Source organism: Crinia signifera, chromosome 1, assembly GCF_055691185.1.
Source record: "Crinia signifera chromosome 1, ASM5569118v1, whole genome shotgun sequence".
NCBI classification, from domain to species: domain Eukaryota; kingdom Metazoa; phylum Chordata; class Amphibia; order Anura; family Myobatrachidae; genus Crinia; species Crinia signifera.
The window spans coordinates 461,932,588-461,952,237 of NC_139217.1; the positions used below are offsets into that span (position 1 = coordinate 461,932,588).

Sequence of the window (19,650 nt, forward strand, 5' to 3'; positions counted from 1 at the left end):
AAATTGACATCATATGTGCGGGGCTGGGGGGGGACGAGAAGGGAAACCGTATCTGGTGTTTTAATAAAAATGTATTTCAGAGCTGCCAAGTGCCGTAAACGTGCCACGCACGCTGATATGGGAAAGCGGTCCATTGGAACAGATGTTTTCTTCTCTTTCTCATGGATTTTTATCGATTCGCTTTTGAAGGTTCTCCTCAGCACCTGGCGGAGGAAGCCGCGTAATTATTGCAGGATAAACGCCATGTATCCATGGTGCCAGACATTTTTCGGGTCTTTGTGCCGAGCCAAAGGGATGGACCTTTTCCCTGGCTTCCGAGCAGGTGTATCTGTCTCTTAGATTTGTCTTTGTGAATTTGTAGTGACTTTGTCCACCTTCCCCCTTTATGCGTCCGTCTAGACATCTGTATTGCTAGAAGGCTGCAGCCAAATGGACAGTTTGGGGCTTTTTTTAGGTGACCTGATGCTTCATATAGATTCCTAGAACTAGGGTTGTGGGCTTGTGGCTTGCAGCGGCACACTGCCTGGATAATAATGCTAGGCCAATTGGACACATTATCATTGCACCCTTTAATTGAATTGCAGGGGCAGTTAATCATAAAAAGCCCCTTAGAGTGTGACCGGCCGTATGTGTTGTGCAGTCTCCTCCCACCATTCGCTCACATGCCTTAGCAGTGCCTGATCTACCAATAGGCTGCAGCCTGGAGTTGCTGGGTCAGCATGGAATTTGCAAAAATAGCCTCCCAAAAATGGCTGCCGTCTTCTATGAAACCTTTTAGACCTCTAGCGTCTGTCAGGGGAAGGCAGCTAGCCCAGCGCAACCCGGAAGCACGGATTCTGGGAGAGCTGGTGCACTCTGAGCTTGTAACCCCCAGGCAATGAGCAAGAAACTCCCTGGCAAGGAGCATATATATAACCCCTGGCAACGAGCACGTAATCCCCCGGGACAATGGACAGGTGTAAAATCACTGCCCGACAATCGGATTCCGACAGTCAGTATACCATATTCGTAATCCCAACTGCCGGTGCTCCGATAGGGGGGATCCCGACTGACAGGGTCTATTCTCCTTTGTGGGGTGCACGACCCCCACAGAGGGAGAATAGAACCTGTGGCGAGCGAAGCGAGCCACCGACCTTCCAAAGGGCTTCTTTCGGAGCACCGGCAGTTGGGATTCCGATTGCCATCCTGATTGTCGGGCAGTCATACCACACCGGCAATGAACACGTAACCCTCTGACAACCAGCGTTTAACCCCCTGGCAATGAGTACGTAACCCTCTGGCAATGAGCTGGTAACACCCTAGGAATGAGTGCACAGCAATGAGAGCATAACCCCCCTGGCAATGAACGCGTAGCCCCTGGCAATGAGCACGCAACTCCCTGGCAACCAGCATTTAACCCCCTAGCAACAAGCATGTAGCCCCCTAATTTATAATATATGGGAGGGGCACTTCTGTATTAGCCTAGGGCGCATCTGTACGGCCGTTCCCCAGCTGCCGCTGTCAGGTCAGTAACTGCACAGAATTCTCATGTCACCAACAGCAGCAGCAGCGTAGCGCTGGGAGAGCCTGGGAGCTCGGGGGACTTCCTGCGAGACACCAGGGACAATGCACGTCTTGGCAAGTTTTACAGGATAAATTCCCGAATAAAACAGGATGGAGGCTGCAAGATCCTGTGAGTGGTTTCTGACGAGTCTGAGCCAACAGAGGCCTACAGGGTTACTTTAAAAATAAATAAATAAAATAATGAAATGATAATTAACAGACCGTTTGTTTAGGAAGAAGGAAACGAGTTCTGTTTTGGCAAAACCGCCGCCTGCCTATTGTTAGCCGAGAGATGTTGCTGTAATCATACCTCAGGAGCGGCTGTTTGTCATTCTAATCAACAAAACACTGAAGTGCGGAGAATTCGTTCCAGTTAGCGTTATATTGCCAAGCATGTCACTGACGGAATACAGACCACAAGCTGATGGAAGCCAATTACAGTTTATTATCACTTAAAAGTGGCTTCCAAATAACTTTAAAGACTAATGGGGGGGGGGGGGGGGCGCTTATCAAGCCTTGAAATTGTAGTGGTGGAGTTGCCCTTAGCAACCAATCGGCTTCTGACTAATTTGTGATTGGTTGGTACTTTGGGGGAGTTTTATCAAAGCTTGGAGAGAGGTAAAGTACCAACCAATCAGCCCCTAACTTCCTTCCTATCAAGCTTCAAAAGTGATAAAATGGGAAGTGGTAATGCAGCAGCCAATTAGCTTCTATCTGCCATGTTACAGACTGGGTTTGAAAAATAACAGGTAGAAGCTGATTGGCTGGTTCTCATTCTCCACTTTACCTCTTTCTGAGATTGCATAATGGTGGCAGAATGGTTAGCCTTCGCACCACGGGATTATCTGTGGGAATTGGTGATTGTTCCGTGTCTGCATGGGTGTCTTCCAAAGGCTCCGGTATCCTCTGACAATCTGAAAACTTAGTGGTATGTTAATTGCCTTTTGACATAATAAATTACCTTCCTAAATTGGTCTTCTCTAGTTAGGTCCATTTTCATTATGGCGGCTCCACCATGGCCATAACTGTGCGGAGTTTGTATATTCTCCCTGTGCTTGAGTGGGTTTCCTCCGGGTACTCCTGTTTTCTCCCACAAACCAAAAATATACCGGTAGGTTAACTGGCTCCATACGAAATGATTTTCTTAATTTTTTTTAAACCAGCATGTTCTTACATCACCATCCCAGAGGGAGCGTACCGAGGCACTGAGCACCAAAGTACGCATCCCACTAACTGGGAGTCCATGTCGACAGTTGTAGACATTGACATCCAAAAATTGTGAAAAACTCATGTGACTAACTTTTTCATGACCCTGCATGTCAACCTTTTGGGGTCAAACTATTGACTGTCTAGATACCGTATATCTGACAATCCACACCCATTCCTCCCATCCATCAACGAAATGTTGGCTGTGCCAACTGTGATGCATCCCGCACCCTTGGTTTGACGTAGATCCCCCCTACTCCAATCTGCCGCGTTGGGAGTTACAATATACGGCACTTGCTTTGCTTGTTTCCTGCATCTGCTCGGAGGGGAGGGGGGGGGGGGTCTGGGTTTGAGGCAGATAAACCGATGCGCAGCTGACAATCTGGAATTCTTCAGTGGAAATCTCTGGCCTAACCCCAGTAATAACCTCCTCACGTAAGCACGGCCATATGTTAAAGCGCTAGAAGCCATGAAAGGGAGGCCTGTGTGAGAATCTGCCTCAGACCTATAAAATACAACTTCCTCCCCGAACTGTAAAATATTTATATTTCGTACTGAGCAGTATTGCAGACACGCGTCCCCCAACTGCGTTTCTAGGGAGGCCGCCATGTTTAAACGCACGGAACGGCAAATCGTATTGGATTAATACCAGAGGAACTATGCAGACACAAAGGGGTACTTTTATTAACCCCTTCCTGACAGAGCTAGTTTTGGCGTTCCTGACAGAGCCATTTTTTTCAAATCTGACATGTCTCACTTAAGTGGGGATAACTTTTTTTTGCTTTTACTTATCCCAGTGATTTTGAGATTGTTTTTTCGTGACACATTGTACTTCAAATTAGTGGTAAATTTGGGTCGATACAGTCTGTGTTTTTTTGTGAAAAATACCAAAATGTCGTGAAAAAATGGAAAATTTAGCGATTTGCAAAATGTTAAATTTTCTGCTTGTGAGACAAATAATCATACCACTCAAAATAGTTAATAACTAACATAGACCATATGTCTACTTTATATTTCCATCATTATTTCAACTTCCTTTTAATTTTTTTGGACACTAGGAGGCTTACAATATGAATAGCAAATTCTCAAATTTTCAAGAAAATTTCAAACACTGATTTTTTTAGGGACCAGTTCAGTTCTGATGTGACTTTGAGGGACTTGTATGTGAGACACCCCCATAAATGATGCCATTTCAAAAACTGCACCCCTCACAGTATTCAAAACAGCATTTTGGAAGTTTGTTAACCCTTTAGGTGTTTCACAGGAATTAAAACAAAGTGTAGGTGAAATTTCAAAATTTCTTTTTTTTTGCAGATTTGCAATTTTAATACATTTTTCTAAGGAACACAGTACATTTTACTAGAGAAATGTGACTAAAAATTGATTCCCCCAATTCTTTTGTTTTCATAAATATCCTATATGTGGCCCTAGTGTGCACGTTGACCAAACCACAGGCTTCATAATAGAAGGAGCACCTACTTGATTTTGGAGACTCCTTTTTCTGAGATTATTTTTTAGGCACCATGTAGGTTTCTAGGCACCATAAGATGCTAAAATTTAGGAACCCCCCCACAAGTGACCCCATTTTGCAAACTACACCCCTCAGGGAATTCATCTAGGGGTATAGTGTACATTTCAAACCCCCAGGGGTTTCACCAATTGTGGTACAACTGGGCATTGAAAATGAAAAATTAAATTTTTTACACAAAAATGCAGTTCTGGCTCAAAATTTTTAATTTTCACAAGGAATGAAGGAGAAAAAGCACCCCAAAATCTGTGCCCCAATTTCTCCCGAGTACGGCAATGCCTCACATGTGACCAAAAAATACCAGTTGGGTGCATGGCAGGACTCCGAAGGGAAGGAGTGATTTTTGGATTTTGCAGCTCAGATTCTGGTGGAATTTTGGTGGGTGCTATGTCGCATTAGCAAGACCCCCCAAGCACCAATACAGTGGAACCCCCCCACAAGTCACCCCATTTTGCAAACTACACCCCTCAGGGAATTCATCTAGGGGTATAGTGTACATTTCAAACCCCCAGGGGTTTCACCAATTTTGATACAAGTGGGCATTGAAAATGAAAAATTAAATTTTTTTACACAAAAATGCAGTTCTGGCTCAAAATTTTTAATTTTCAGAAGGTATGAAGGAGAAAAAGCACCCCAAAATCTGTGCCCCAATTTCTCCCGAGTACGGCAATGCCTCACATGTGACCAAAAAATACCAGTTGGGTGCATGGCAGGACTCAGAAGGGAAGGAGTGATTTTTGGATTTTGCAGCACAGATTTTGGTGGAATGAATGGTGGGTGCTATGTTGCACCAATACAGTGGAACCCCCCCACAAGTCACCCCATTTTGCAAAGTACACCCCTCAGGGAATTCATCTAGGGGTATAGTGTACATTTCAAACCCCCAGGGGTTTCACCAATTTTGATACAAGTGGGCAGTGAACATGAAAAATTACATTTTTTTACACAAAAATGCAGTTCTGCCTCAAAATTTTTAATTTTCAGAAGGTATGAAGGAGAAAAAGCACCCCAAAATCTGTGCCCCAATTTCTCCCGAGTACGGCAATGCCTGACATGTGACCATAAAATACCAGTTGGGTGCATGGCAGGACTCAGAACGGAAGGAGTGATTTTGTGGATTTTGCAGCTCAGATTCTGGTGGAATTTTGGTGGGTGCTATGTCGCATTAGCAAGACCCCCCAAGCACCAATACAGTGGAACCCCCCCACAAGTCACCCCATTTTGCAAACTACACCCCTCAGGGAATTCATCTAGGGGTATAGTGTACATTTCAAACCCCCAGGGGTTTCACCAATTTTGATACAAGTGGGCAGTGAACATGAAAAATTACATTTTTTTACACAAAAATGCAGTTCTGGCTCAAAATTTTTCATTTTCAGAAGGTATGAAGGAGAAAAAGCACCCCAAAATCTGTGCCCCAATTTCTCCCGAGTACGGCAATGCCTGACATGTGACCAAAAAATACCAGTTGGGTGCATGGCAGGACTCAGAAGGGAAGGAGTGATTTTTGGATTTTGCAGCTCAGATTCTGGTGGAATTTTGGTGGGTGCTATGTGGCATTAGCAAGACCCCCCAAGCACCAATACAGTGGAACCCCCCCACAAGTCACCCCATTTTGCAAACTACACCCCTCAGGGAATTCATCTAGGGGTAGAGTGTACATTTCAAACCCCCAGGGGTTTCACCAATTTTGATACAAGTGGGCAGTGAACATGAAAAATTACATTTTTTTACACAAAAATGCAGTTCTGGCTCAAAATTTTTCATTTTCAGAAGGTATGAAGGAGAAAAAGCACCCCAAAATCTGTGCCCCAATTTCTCCCGAGTACGGCAATGCCTGACATGTGACCAAAAAATACCAGTTGGGTGCATGGCAGGACTCAGAAGGGAAGGAGTGATTTTTGGATTTTGCAGCTCAGATTCTGGTGGAATTTTGGTGGGTGCTATGTGGCATTAGCAAGACCCCCCAAGCACCAATACAGTGGAACCCCCCCACAAGTCACCCCATTTTGCAAACTACACCCCTCAGGGAATTCATCTAGGGGTAGAGTGTACATTTCAAACCCCCAGGGGTTTCACCAATTTTGATACAAGTGGGCAGTGAACATGAAAAATTACATTTTTTTACACAAAAATGCAGTTCTGGCTCAAAATTTTTCATTTTCAGAAGGTATGAAGGAGAAAAAGCACCCCAAAATCTGTGCCCCAATTTCTCCCGAGTACGGCAATGCCTGACATGTGACCATAAAATACCAGTTGGGTGCATGGCAGGACTCAGAACGGAAGGAGTGATTTTGTGGATTTTGCAGCTCAGATTCTGGTGGAATTTTGGTGGGTGCTATGTCGCATTAGCAAGACCCCCCAAGCACCAATACAGTGGAACCCCCCCACAAGTCACCCCATTTTGCAAACTACACCCCTCAGGGAATTCATCTAGGGGTATAGTGTACATTTCAAACCCCCAGGGGTTTCACCAATTTTGATACAAGTGGGCAGTGAACATGAAAAATTACATTTTTTTTACACAAAAATGCAGTTCTGGCTCAAAATTTTTCATTTTCAGAAGGTATGAAGGAGAAAAAGCACCCCAAAATCTGTGCCCCAATTTCTCCCGAGTACGGCAATGCCTGACATGTGACCAAAAAATACCAGTTGGGTGCATGGCAGGACTCAGAACGGAAGGAGTGATTTTTTGGATTTTGCAGCTCAGATTCTGGTGGAATGAATGGTGGGTGCTATGTTGCACCAATACAGTGGAACCCCCCCACAAGTCACCCCATTTTGCGAAGTACACCCCTCAGGGAATTCATCTAGGGGTAGAGTGTACATTTCAAACCCCCAGGGGTTTCACCAATTTTGATACAAGTGGGCAGTGAACATGAAAAATTACATTTTTTTACACAAAAATGCAGTTCTGGCTCAAAATTTTTCAATTTCACAAGGAATGAAGGAGAAAAAGCACCCCAAAATCTGTGCCCCAATTTCTCCCAAGTACGGCAATGCCTCACATGTGACCAAAAAATACCAGTTGGGTGCATGGCAGGACTCAGAAGGGAAGGAGTGATTTTTGGATTTTGCGGCTCAGATTCTGGTGGAATGAATGGTGGGTGCTATGTGGCATTAGCAAGACCCCCGAAGCACGGTGAAATTATGAACCTAATATTCCATAGATGTGTGGTATAATTTAAAACACTCCTTTATACATAGGCCGGGTTTGTCGGGGCAAGTGTCACACTGGAAAATAGTTTGCTTTCTTATTCCCTTTTTATAGCAAACTTTGCACCTTTTTTGTGTCCTGCCCTTTTTTCCAGTGGAGGGGATTTCATCAGGAAAATGCTGCCCTGGTACAATACGGGGGCCAGTACTAGAAGTACTGGGGCCCTCTGCCTGCTGGTTCCCAAATATTAGGCCCTTTATGACTTCCTCTTGAAAGTGCATAAATGTCCCCCTCTGGCCGGTAGAACGGAATAGCACGTAAGCGTTATACAGTGCCATCTGGATGATATACACGGCCACCTTCTTGTACCAGATTTTTGTTTTCCGCAGGGCACTGTACGGCTTCAGTACCTGATCTGAAAGATCCACTCCGCCCATGTACCTATTGTAATCCAGGATACAATTAGGTTTTGAGGTGTGGGTACTGGTACCTCGTACAGGGACGGAGGTGGTACTGTCTCCGTGAATTGTTGTCAGTATAAGGACATCCCTCTTGTCCTTATATTTGACCAACAACATATTTTCGTTGCATATTCCCCTGCTTTCACCCCTTCTCATTACTTGGGCAATGTGCGTTTTTGGGAGGCCTCTTTGGTTCTTGCGCACAGTACCGCAAGCTGCTGTACCTCTTGAACCAAGGGCCTTAAACAGGGGGATGCTAGTGTAAAAGTTATCCACATAGAGGTGATAACCTTTATCCAGGAAGGGGTGCACTAAATCCCAGACAATTTTCCCACTAACACCTACGAGGGAGGGGGGGCATTCTGGCGGTTCAATTCTTGAATCCTTCCCTTCATAAACCCTAAACCTGTGGGTGTACCCTGAGGTGCTTTCACACAGTTTATACATTTTTATGCCATACCTTGCCCTCTTACTGGGAAGGTACTGGCGGAATTTAACCCTTCCTTTAAAATGTATAAGGGACTCGTCGATACAAATAAATTTTTCAGGGATGTACACCTCTTCAAATTTGGCACTGAAATGATCAATGACCGGCCTGACTTTGAATAGCCGGTCAAAGGTGGGATCATCTCTGGGTGGGCACTGTGCATTATCGGTGTAATGTATGAATTTAAGAATTGTCTCAAATCGAGTCCGGGGCATGGCCATACGGTAAAATGGAGTACTGTACAGAACATCTGTACTCCAATATTGCCTAATTTCTGGCTTTTTTACTATGCCCATATGAAACACCAGACCCCAAAACGTCATCATCTCTACTGCATCTACAGGGGTCCACCTAGCAAATGATGACGTGGGGTTTTGAGCAATAAACTGCTGGGCATATAAATTAGTTTGGTCCACCATTAAATTTATAAAATCATCAGAGAAAAATAATTTGAAAAAGTCAATTTCTCTGAGACCTGTGGAATCAAATTGGATTCCTGGCATGGCCAAAAACTCAGGAACCTGGGGCTCAAAATTGTCTGGTGGTGGGGTCCATACTAGATCAATTATTGGGGGGGGAATCTCAGCTGATCTACGGGGGCGTCTTTGAGGGGGTCCCTCATCAGCAGAGGAGGAAGAGGAGCTTAAGGCAAATCCTTCAAATTCCCCGCTTGCATCACTGGCTGTGTCAGAGTCAGAAGCAAGCATGGCATATGCCTCCTCCACTGAATACATTCTCCTGGATGATTGGGAGGACATTTGGGAGGACATTTGGGAGGACATTTGGGATGCCATTTTTATTTTTGTGTTACCGGTAGTGAAATGTTTCAACACGTGTATAGTGTAGGGGGGGGCACAAACTTTATTTCAATCCGGGGGGTATGTAGTGTGTAGTGTGTATGTAGTGCAGAAAAAAAAAAAAATACTTTATACCAATAAAAAAAAAAAAAAATGAAGGTGTTAAAAAAAAAAAAAATGAAGGGGTTAAAAAAAAAAAAAAGGAAGGGGTTAAAAAAAAAAAAGGTCCTGCGCCAAAAATTGAGCACAGATGTTGGTCAGTAACGTCTGTCACTGAACAGCGCTCAAAGGCAACAGGAATTTGATCAAAAAAAAAAAAAAAAATAGATCAACCCTGTGCCGAAAAAGATGATCAGTGATGTACGTCACTGATCAGCGCACAGCGGCCACAGGACACCCACAAAATCACAGTGTGTGTAAAAAAAAAAATTAAAAAAATACCCCACAGCACACACACAAAAAAAAAAGGTGATCAGTGATGCGACACTGATTACCAGTGAGGTGCAGCAGGTGCACAACCTTTGGTGCAACTGACAGGTATATATAAAAAAAAAAAAACCTCTGTACCCCCAAAAAAGTTGCTGATCACCTCAGATATAGTGATCAGCACAAAAGGCGGGGACAGCAGACACAAAATTTAGCACTCTCTATCACTATCTCTCTCTATCTCTCTATCTCTCACTATCTATCACTATCTATCACTCTATGACACTGCAGCAGCAGCACTGACAGGTATATCTATATATTAAAAAAAACCTGCGCCCCCAAAAAGTTGCTGATCAGTTAATTTATACTGATCAGCACAAAAGGAGGGGGCAGCAGTCAGTTATATAAAAAATATATAGCACAATCTGTCACTATCTCTCTCTATCTCTCTCTATCTCTCTCTCTCTATCTCTCTCTATCTCTCTATAACTATCACACTGCAGCAGCACAAAATATAGCACTCTGTCAGTAGGCCTCTCTCTCTATCTCTCTCTCTCTCTCTCTCTCTCTATCTATAACTATATCACACTGCAGCAGCACAAAATATAGCACTCTCTGACACTATCTCTCTCTCTATCTCTCTCTATCTCTCTCTATCTCTCTCTATCTCTCTCTCTCTATCTCTCTCTATCTCTCTCTATCTATCTCTCTATCTCTCTATCTATCTAGCTAGTACACTGCAGCAGCACAATTTCACAGGAAGGCACAATTATTGAACAGGATCCAGGAAGCAATCAGCAGCGATCAGGTAAGTATTGCAGCAAGTATTCTGGTCAGTATGGCGGCAGGGGGGTACGGTGACCGCACTGCACGCTTTCCAGACCGGAATGGCGTCTGCAGTGCAGTCACCGTTAGTTTAAATCCCCCTCCTTGGCTGTGATTGGTCCGTCGGACCGACGGACCAATCACGGCCTTTGGGGGCGGGCGGGGTGAGGTGGGGTGACACCAGTGTCACCCTTACACCCCGCGGTGATTGGTGCTGTACTTTACAGCACCAATCACCTCTGATCCCGTGTCACCGGCGAACGTTATTCGCCGGTGACACAGGAAAACGCTGTGAATGGCTGTTCACACTGAACAGCCAATCACAGCGATCGCCGACGGGGGGGCGGCATCGCAGCCCCCCCGGGGCATGCACGGACATGTCTGCTGTCAGGGACAGCAGACATGTTGAAACTGTCACCGCGTCTATAGACGCGGTGACAGTTTAAATCCATGACGTACATTTACGCCATGTGTCGGGAAGTGCTTCCCGACCATGACGTAAATGTACGTCAAATGTCGGGAAGGGGTTAAAGGTTCTAGAGAAATGATATTTAGGGGAGAATTTACTAAGATGGGTGTTCTGTTTAACATGGGATGTTGCTATGGGCAACTAATCACCCTAACCTTCTGTTACATGCTCCCTTCTACCCCCTCTGTGTCACTCCTGTCTCTGTCTGTCTGCTCCCCCCCCCCCCCCCCCCCATAGACTGTAAGCTCTGTTACTCACTTGCCATCTATACCCGCATCTCTTCTCACCTGCGTTCATTCATCTCTAATAATGACAACCTGCCTCTGGTAGTAGACAGACACCTCTTCCGCTTCCCTACATCTCCCCTGTATTGTGTACTGAGAACTGTGCTGCTAATTATTATCTGTGCTGTGCTCTGCATTAGTTCTACAGTTACTGTTATGTTTAGTCCTGTGTACCTTGTATTGTCCTAATGTGTGCCCTCTGTACGGTGCTGCCAACCACTTGTGCTGCCTTATAAATAAAATGTAATCACTTTTTTACACCTGACTCATTTCCTTTCCTAGGTCTCTGTTACCCTAATAATGATCTCAGTGATCCATCCCCTGAAGCATTGAACTATTACCATGTTACTTGTACTGTAAGCTGAGTACATGCTACACCAACGTAGAATAGGGTGAAACATTTAACCCCCTTGCCGACCACATTGAATACGGCCCATTGTCTTTCCTCAGTGGTGTCACACGCTTACAGCCAGCCATTTAAAATGCCAAGGGCATCCAGCTCCTACAGCTGAGCCATCAGTAGTTGGAGTGCCAGTGCGGTAAGCAGAGACAGTGGGGGCAGTGGATTGCAATATAAAAATTGTCCAGCTTCATTGGAGCAGGACTGCTGTGCATGTGCAGCTGCAACAGCTCCTCCCATGGGCCTATACGGAGTCCAGCAAAATGATGTGTATAAAAAGCACTACTGTGTGGTGTAATGTGTGGTGCAGTGTAAATAAGGAGCAATATAGTTTGGTGTAATGTGAATAGTGAGCAATACAGTGTGGTGTAATGTGAATAAGAAGCAATGCAGTGTGGTGTAATGTTAATAAGAAGCAATACAGTGTGGTGTAATGTGAATAAGAAGCAATACAGTGTGGTGTAATGTGAATAAGAAGCAATACAGTGTGGTGTAATGTGAATAAGAAGCAATGCAGTGTGGTGTAATGTGAATAAGAAGCAATACAGTGTGGTGTAATGTGAATAAGAAGCTATGCGGTCTGATGTAACGTGAGCAGATATAAATCACACATAAAGGCATATTTGCAGTGCACCCGCGTTACTTAAGTGCATTTGAGTACTTGCGTGCGCTTGGCCCGGGGCTTGTGCAGTGCAATAGCCACACAAGATTGGCTCCGCAAGCAGGCGTACGTCCCCCTCTGCGTCAGACCCCAAATATTTCTGCAGAGCAGAGTTACCCGGTATTTGTCAGCGTTATCATGGTCTTATACCGGGGGAGAATTGGGGAAAACATCAGCGTCCTGAATGGAATCTTGGAGAAACTCATGGAAAGTTTTTATAGCAAAAAGAATTCTGGCACTGGGGATTCCTATAATATCCTATGTGAAATGGCTGTAAAATAAAATACTGACACCTCATCTGCCTGATATATTCATATTGTATATAAACTTTATCCGTTAATATTAAAGCGGAATAAAATGGAAGGAATGCGAACGCTTGTTTGGAAACTCATCCTGACAGGGATAATTGGGTTTTATGTACTGATATGCCTGAGGTTTACAATGGGGCCTCTCAGATTGGGTGATGCTGAGCGGTGTATGCTGGGTAATGCTGAGCGGTGTATGCTGGGTAATGCTGAGCGGTGTATGCTGGGTAACGCTGAGCGGTGTATGCTGGGTAACGCTGAGCGGTGTATGCTGGGTAATGCTGAGCGGTGTATGCTGGGTAATGCTGAGCGGTACAGTATATATGGAGGAAAATAAAAAACTGCTGGTGACCGTGTATTGTATTGAACCAAGTCAGTGACTGTGTAGTTGAATGGACATATGGCAGGGGTTAACACCATATGGGCGACATGACCAAAAAGTTGACACAAGCAATAGGTCGACATTTCAGTGGCTGACCCATGAAACATTCAACAGTTTGTTTGTTTTTGAATTTTTTTAACTTTTTCAAACTTTATCGTCCAATGTGAACTATGATTGGGAGCGGTAACGTGTGCTGAGCGCGGTAGTTACGGAATGGACCGAAGCGTGGCGAGCGAAGCGCTACACTAATTTGGGATCCAAGTGCTCAGGTGTCAACAATGACACCAAAAAAACATGAAAAACTTTTTTCCACTTAGACTTTTTGCTTGTGTGGACCTTTTGTCATGGAAATCGTGTGCGGCCTCCTGGTAATTAGTAAGTCCCCAGTGATATCGGCAATGGCGGGGACCCAACGTGACCCTCGTTAACGATGTCCTCCATCGTTTGAACATGTAGGACATCGCTAGCGACGCGCATCATTAATTATATCGCGCGTACGCACTATGCACCATAATATTGATAGCCGTAATCATTATCGTGCGTATCGTTAACTTTTATCGTCTAGTGTGCACTCACCTTAAGGGTAAATTTACTAAAGCTTCTGAAAATTTAAAAAAAGATGATGTTGCCCGTAGCAACCAATCAGATTCTGTCTCTCATTTCTCTAATGCTTCCTAGAAAATGATAGACGGAATTTGACAATGGTTGCTATGGCAACATCATCTTTTTTTATTTTTAGCAGCTTTGGTAATTTTACCCTTAACTGTCCAGATTTGAAGTATAACTATACTTGAGTACAGGTGACTTGAAAAGTACCTCAGTGGACAGCCCTGGGGGCCGGGGTTGGGACACTGTGATCTAGAACATCCATCACAATAAACCGCAGATTTTCCACCTTAGCTGCCTCTGTATTGTGTGGTGGTGTAAGCGCAATACACGCGGAATCTTCTATTTGTATTTATACAGTTATAGATGTAATTACTGTGCGTACCGGGCCACAGCTTCCAATGTCTCTGTCGGCAGCTAAACATTTCCTCTTCCTCTTATATTAAGCTGACAGAAACCGACGACTTTCAGGAGAAGATGTTGGAGGACGACACAAAGGGAATCTGCCAGAGCCCAACACTGGGCACCAGTCTTCTGAAGTACAGGAGCCGATCACAAGGTACAGTCCCAAAAGTAACTGAGGCAGAGCATGCTGGGATGTGTAGTTCTACAGCAGCTGAAGGGCTACTTTTGGTTCAGAATTGTACACTGCTCTTGCTATTGCCTTAGTGCATAGTGCCTGATATCAGATTCACAGAATGGGGCCAGGAATAATAAGGGTGTTGTCCGAGGGCTGAACAAATGTACATATATATATATATATATAGTCACACATTCATATACTATAATTATGAGTCTGTAATTTGCTGAACCTGTACGTGGCAGGGAGCGGCAGTCGGTTGGAGTCGGTGGGTGAAGATGATGAACTGGCAGTTGCTAACGGAGACCACTATATCCATAAAGTGGACAGACTGCCAGGTGGAGGTCGGAAACATTCCCTGCCGCAGCATCTGGAACCCACAGGATCCCGACAGGTGAGGAATCTATTAGTGCAATGTTTGCCCAATAAGCATTTGGTGGATGAGAGTGGAAACATGTAAGAATAAAATAAAAGTGTTGGTTCTTATTTTACGGGTGGGATAAATGCTATTTGCCGGAAGACAAAAGACAAACCCCAGCATCTGATACAGAGAATCCAGGCAGGGGCCCCGTTAGTAATCTAAACCTATCCCCCTACCCCATCACCATAATCCTCCCTTGCAGCAGCCTAACCTTCCCCGATATGGTCTAAGCCTAACCACCGTACGTCGCCACCTAAGCCTGACCCATCCCGCTACCTAACCCTAACGCCCCATCCCCACAGCCTAACCCCCATCCCCACAGCCTAACTCCCCTCCCCACAACCTAACCCTCCTCCCCACAGCCTAACCCTCCTCCCCACAGCCTAACTCCCCTCCCCACAGCCTAACTCCCCTCCCCACAGCCTAACTCCTCTCCCCACAGCCTAACCCTCCTCCCCACAGCCTAACTCCCCTCCCCACAACCTAACCCTCCTCCCCACAGCCTAACCCTCCACCCCACAGCCTAACCCTCCTCCCCACAGCCTAACCCTCCTCCCCACAGCCTAACCCTCCTCCCCACAGCCTAACTCCCCTCCCCACAACCTAACCCTCCTCCCCACAGCCTAACTCCTCTCCCCACAGCCTAACCCTCCTCCCCACAGCCTAACTCCCCTCCCCACAACCTAACCCTCCTCCCCACAGCCTAACCCTCCACCCCACAGCCTAACCCTCCTCCCCACAGCCTAACTCCTCTCCCCACAGCCTAACCCTCCTCCCCACAGCCTAACCCTCCTCCCCACAGCCTAACTCCCCTCCCCACAACCTAACCCTCCTCCCCACAGCCTAACTCCTCTCCCCACAGCCTAACCCTCCTCCCCACAGCCTAACTCCCCTCCCCACAACCTAACCCTCCTCCCCACAGCCTAACCCTCCACCCCACAGCCTAACCCTCCTCCCCACAGCCTAACTCCCCTCCCCACAGCCTAACCCTCCACCCCACAGCCTAACCCTCCACCCCACAGCCTAACCCTCCACCCCACAGCCTAACCCTCCTCCCCACAGCCTAACTCCCCTCCCCACAACCTAACCCTCCTCCCCACAGCCTAACTCCCCTCCCCACAGCCTAACCCTCCTCCCCCATGAAAATGACATTTCTGGCTAAATTAGACAGGAAATCACTTAAAAGAATGAATCGTTTAGGCTGAACCAATTATCTTTTTATCTGTTGTTCTACAGCTGGTTCCATCCTGATAGATAAAACATGTGGTCCAGAAATATGTTATTATTAAGAAAGTTGGATCGGGACTTTAGGTCAACCACTTTTGGTTGACATGGTCAGTAGGTCGACATTGTCAATAGGTCTACTTGGTCAATGGTCGACATGTTGACAGCATATGTCAACATAAGTTTTTCATGATTTTTTTTACTTTTTAATTGTTCATACTTTTACAATTCACGTGGACTCCAATTGGAACGGTAAAGTGCCCAAAGTGGTGCACAAATAAGAGGTCCATGTGCTGCTACAAGATAAAAAATCGACACACCAAAAACACAAACAAAACCCTATGTCCATGTCTTGATCACATCAATGTCGACATTTTTCCATGTCGGCCTAGATGCTGTCCACCTAAACCAGGGCTCGACAAACCCTGGTCGCCAGGTCGCCACGGCGACCAGAATTTCTTCCCTGGCGACCGGAGGTGATAGGACGCAGCAGCAGTATCACAGCGTCTCAGCTCCTGTGTCTGTCCAGCGTCTCAGCTCCAACGCTGCTCAGGAGGCTCTCTGGGGGGTCGTGGACCTCCGATATGCTGCAGGGGGAAGGGAGGAGAGACGCACACTACTATCCGTGGCTGTATGGACTCCCCCCCCAGAGAGCCTCCTGAGCAGCGTTCCACTCCCCATTGCTAGGGCCTGTTCAACGGCACTTTGTCCCAACTTTAACCTCAGTCACCTCAGCGGGCTGTCCTACAGTCTCTCAGCCGGCTCACAATAAACAAGGTTACGCGCTGCTGCACACTACCTGATGCTGATTGTCTGAAGCAGCACTGCAGCAGCTGCGTAACTTGACAGAGGGCGGGCGGATGGGGGTGTGCTAAAAACTAAAAAGGAAACAGGTAGTGACAGACAGGGATGGGATAGCAAAGGGGGGTAAGCTGTTTGGGGTCACGGGCTTGCTGTACTTGTGCAAAGCCTGTGTAAGAACTATGCTGCCAGCCGCTCTGATGCCTTTGCGTGAGTCACCCACTGTGTCCACATTTACAAACTGGAGCAGTCAGGCTCACAGTTCCCTGATCTGCTGCAGCGCAGTCCAGGATTATTGGAGCTCCTAAACCTTACGGCAGCCACCAATGAGCTGGGCTCTTTACAAGATAGCCCCTCCCCCTATCTCCCAACCTCCTCCCTCCTGTCATACTATTCATGGGCAGCATCCACCTTGCTTCCTCCTCCTCCTCCCTTTTGGGAACCAGGTAAGTGCCTTGGAGGAGTGATGTGGGGAGGGGGAGGGGGGGTTGTGTGTTATAAATGTATGTGGCATACATTTGTTTATAGGGGCTGTTTTTTGTTTGTTTTTTAAGCGTGTGTAATAGCTGTTTGTATGTGAGTTTTTATGTGTGTGCGCGGACTTAAACGGCGAAAACAGTTGTCTAACTGCTTGGGAAAAATTGAACATGTTTGCTTTTTTTTCCCACCTCATCATTTTAGAGTGTGTGTGTCGAGGGAATTGCCTGTCAGTGGAGATCACCAGTTAGAACCCCAAGCCCCTGCAATTAGAGCAGGAGAATCTGGTCAGCATCTCTTTCACCCTGCCCCCTACCTCCCGCTCTCTTGCACAACATGCATTACGGCATGCATGATGTTTTGGTGCACGCGGTCGATAATTTATCGTTTATCTGGCTCCTACATTTTCATCCTGGCTCCTAGATTTTGAAGGAATTTGTCGAGCCCTGACCTAAACAACCAATGTCAACCCAATGAACCAAACCCATGCCAGCTTGGTTTAGGACCAGTGGCCACAGATATTGGATGACTTGTCACCATAGACATAGATGAGTGTTCTCTTATAGGGGGGGGGTAAAAAAACAATTTGTCCAATCACTGTCCTAGCCGCACAATATGTGCGCATAACTCAGAGTACCGCCCTTGTTGAAGAAAAAGTATTTACATTTTTTGCTCAAATATTTTGACGGTCAAAAACTTCTGTGTCTGGGATACGTTATTTATTGTTTGTGCTGTTTCTTTGCTGTGACATCGCTATTATTTATTTATTTATTTATTTACAGTTTCTTATATAGCGCAGCAGATTCCGTTGCGCTTTACAATAGTAGACAGTGATAAGACAAACTGGGTAACAACAGACAGACTTGGAGGTAGGAGGGTCCTGCTGCAAGCTTACAATCTATAGGGATATAGGGGGGAAACATAAGGACAGGCACCAGTAATAGCATAGCAGTTACAAGTCCAGAAGGGAAACTATATAATACATAAGTGCCTCAGAGGGTTATACGTGTAGAACTTAAATATGATAGGCTTGCCTGAAGAGGTGAGTTTTCAGGGAACACTTGAAAGTTTGGAGACTGGTGGAGAGTCTTATTGTGCGTGGAAGGGCATTCCATAGGATGGGAGCAGCCCGATAAAAGTCCTGTAATAATGAATGGGAGCTAGTGATCCGTGCAGAAGAGAGACGCAGATCTTGTGAAGAGCGGAGTGAGCGAGATGGGAGATTGTGTGATAAGTGCAGAGATATATGCTGGTGCAGTATGGTTAATAGCTTTATAAGCAATTGAATGCGTGTTGTATATTGAATACGGTAATATACAGGCAACCAATGGAGGGACTGGCAGAGCGGATCAGCAGACGATGAGCGTCTTGCAAGGAAGATCAGCCTAGCAGCAGCATTTAAAATTGATTGCAGTGGTGAGAGTCTGTTCTTGGAAGACCAGTTAGGAGACTATTGCAATAATCAATGCGGGATATAATGAGTGCATGGATAAGAGATTTGGTAGTGTCTTGTGTGAGATAGGGTCGTATTTTGGATATGTTTTTTAGATGCATGTAACATGATTTGGAGACAGATTGAATGTGGGGAACAAAGGACAGTTCAGAGTCGAGGATGACCCCTAAGCAACGAGCTTGTGGGGTAGGGTAGATTATCGAGTAGTCAACAGCGATGGAGATGTCAGGATGGTAACTATTTCACACGACTTAATTTCTCACTCGGACGCGTCTCTGTCTTTGCCTCGTGTTCGCCACCACGGTCACGTGCATGTAAGTCGCTTGTTGTTACGGGGAATTCAGGCACGGTTATAATACCTAGTACAGGGGATAAGTAACACGGGCAGATGTACTGAACCTGGTGAAGTGATAAAGTGCCCGGTGATATCACTTCAGCCAATCAGCGCCTGTCATTTTTCAAACCCAGCCTGTAACTTGACAGTTAGAAGCTGATTGGCTGGTTCATTATCACCTTCCACTTTATCACTTCACCAAGCTTAATAAATCTGCCCCTTTAAGTTCCTACTGGAAAACATTTATATATTCCTCCCTATCTTGTGTTTTCGATCCTTCTGCTTCTGTCTTATGCCTAGGGTGTCCTTATTTTTTTAATTCCTATCTTATGCCTGGAATAATTTGTCCGCTCTTATTAAGCCCTACCCATTAAACACGTCCCCCCCCCCCCCCCAATATGCTTCTCGCACTTTGGGCAGAGGGCGGTTGACCTGTTTCTATGTACAGGTACAGACCCTAAAAACCTCCTTCCTATATCACCATGACAACCACAAAGGGTTAAAAATATAGTGATAAATATGTTGCATTTCTCTGATGCGTTCCCTTCTACTAGTATTACAGCTGTGCCTTTGTATTCTAATAGCTACCGTAGTATAGGATTAGTGGTGTCCTCTATACTGTGTTTGGCTCCGTAGTGGTTTGTTATATATATATATATATATATATATATATATACTGTATATATATATATATATATATATATATATATATAAATTTATTTATTTTTTATTAGTTTTTCTCAGCGTTTCGGTAGTGTGTTTTACCGGTCGTGTCATCTATTTAACATTGTACAGAATATTGATTCAGTCACCTCTAGATTAAA

At 45.4% G+C, this 19,650-nt stretch overlaps 1 protein-coding gene across 6 annotated transcripts in view; it reads left to right on the top strand.

Moving 5' to 3' along the window:
• PDZD2 (PDZ domain containing 2) overlaps window positions 1–19,650 on the top strand; it is a 262,332-nt gene that overhangs the window by 185,485 nt on the left and 57,197 nt on the right. For all 6 annotated transcript variants that reach the window (XM_083155279.1, XM_083155281.1, XM_083155280.1 and 3 more), the window contains 2 exons: window positions 13,984–14,095; window positions 14,362–14,510. In XM_083155279.1, coding sequence (XP_083011405.1) covers window positions 13,984–14,095; window positions 14,362–14,510 — 261 coding nt within the window. The remainder of the gene's footprint in view (window positions 1–13,983; window positions 14,096–14,361; window positions 14,511–19,650) is intronic.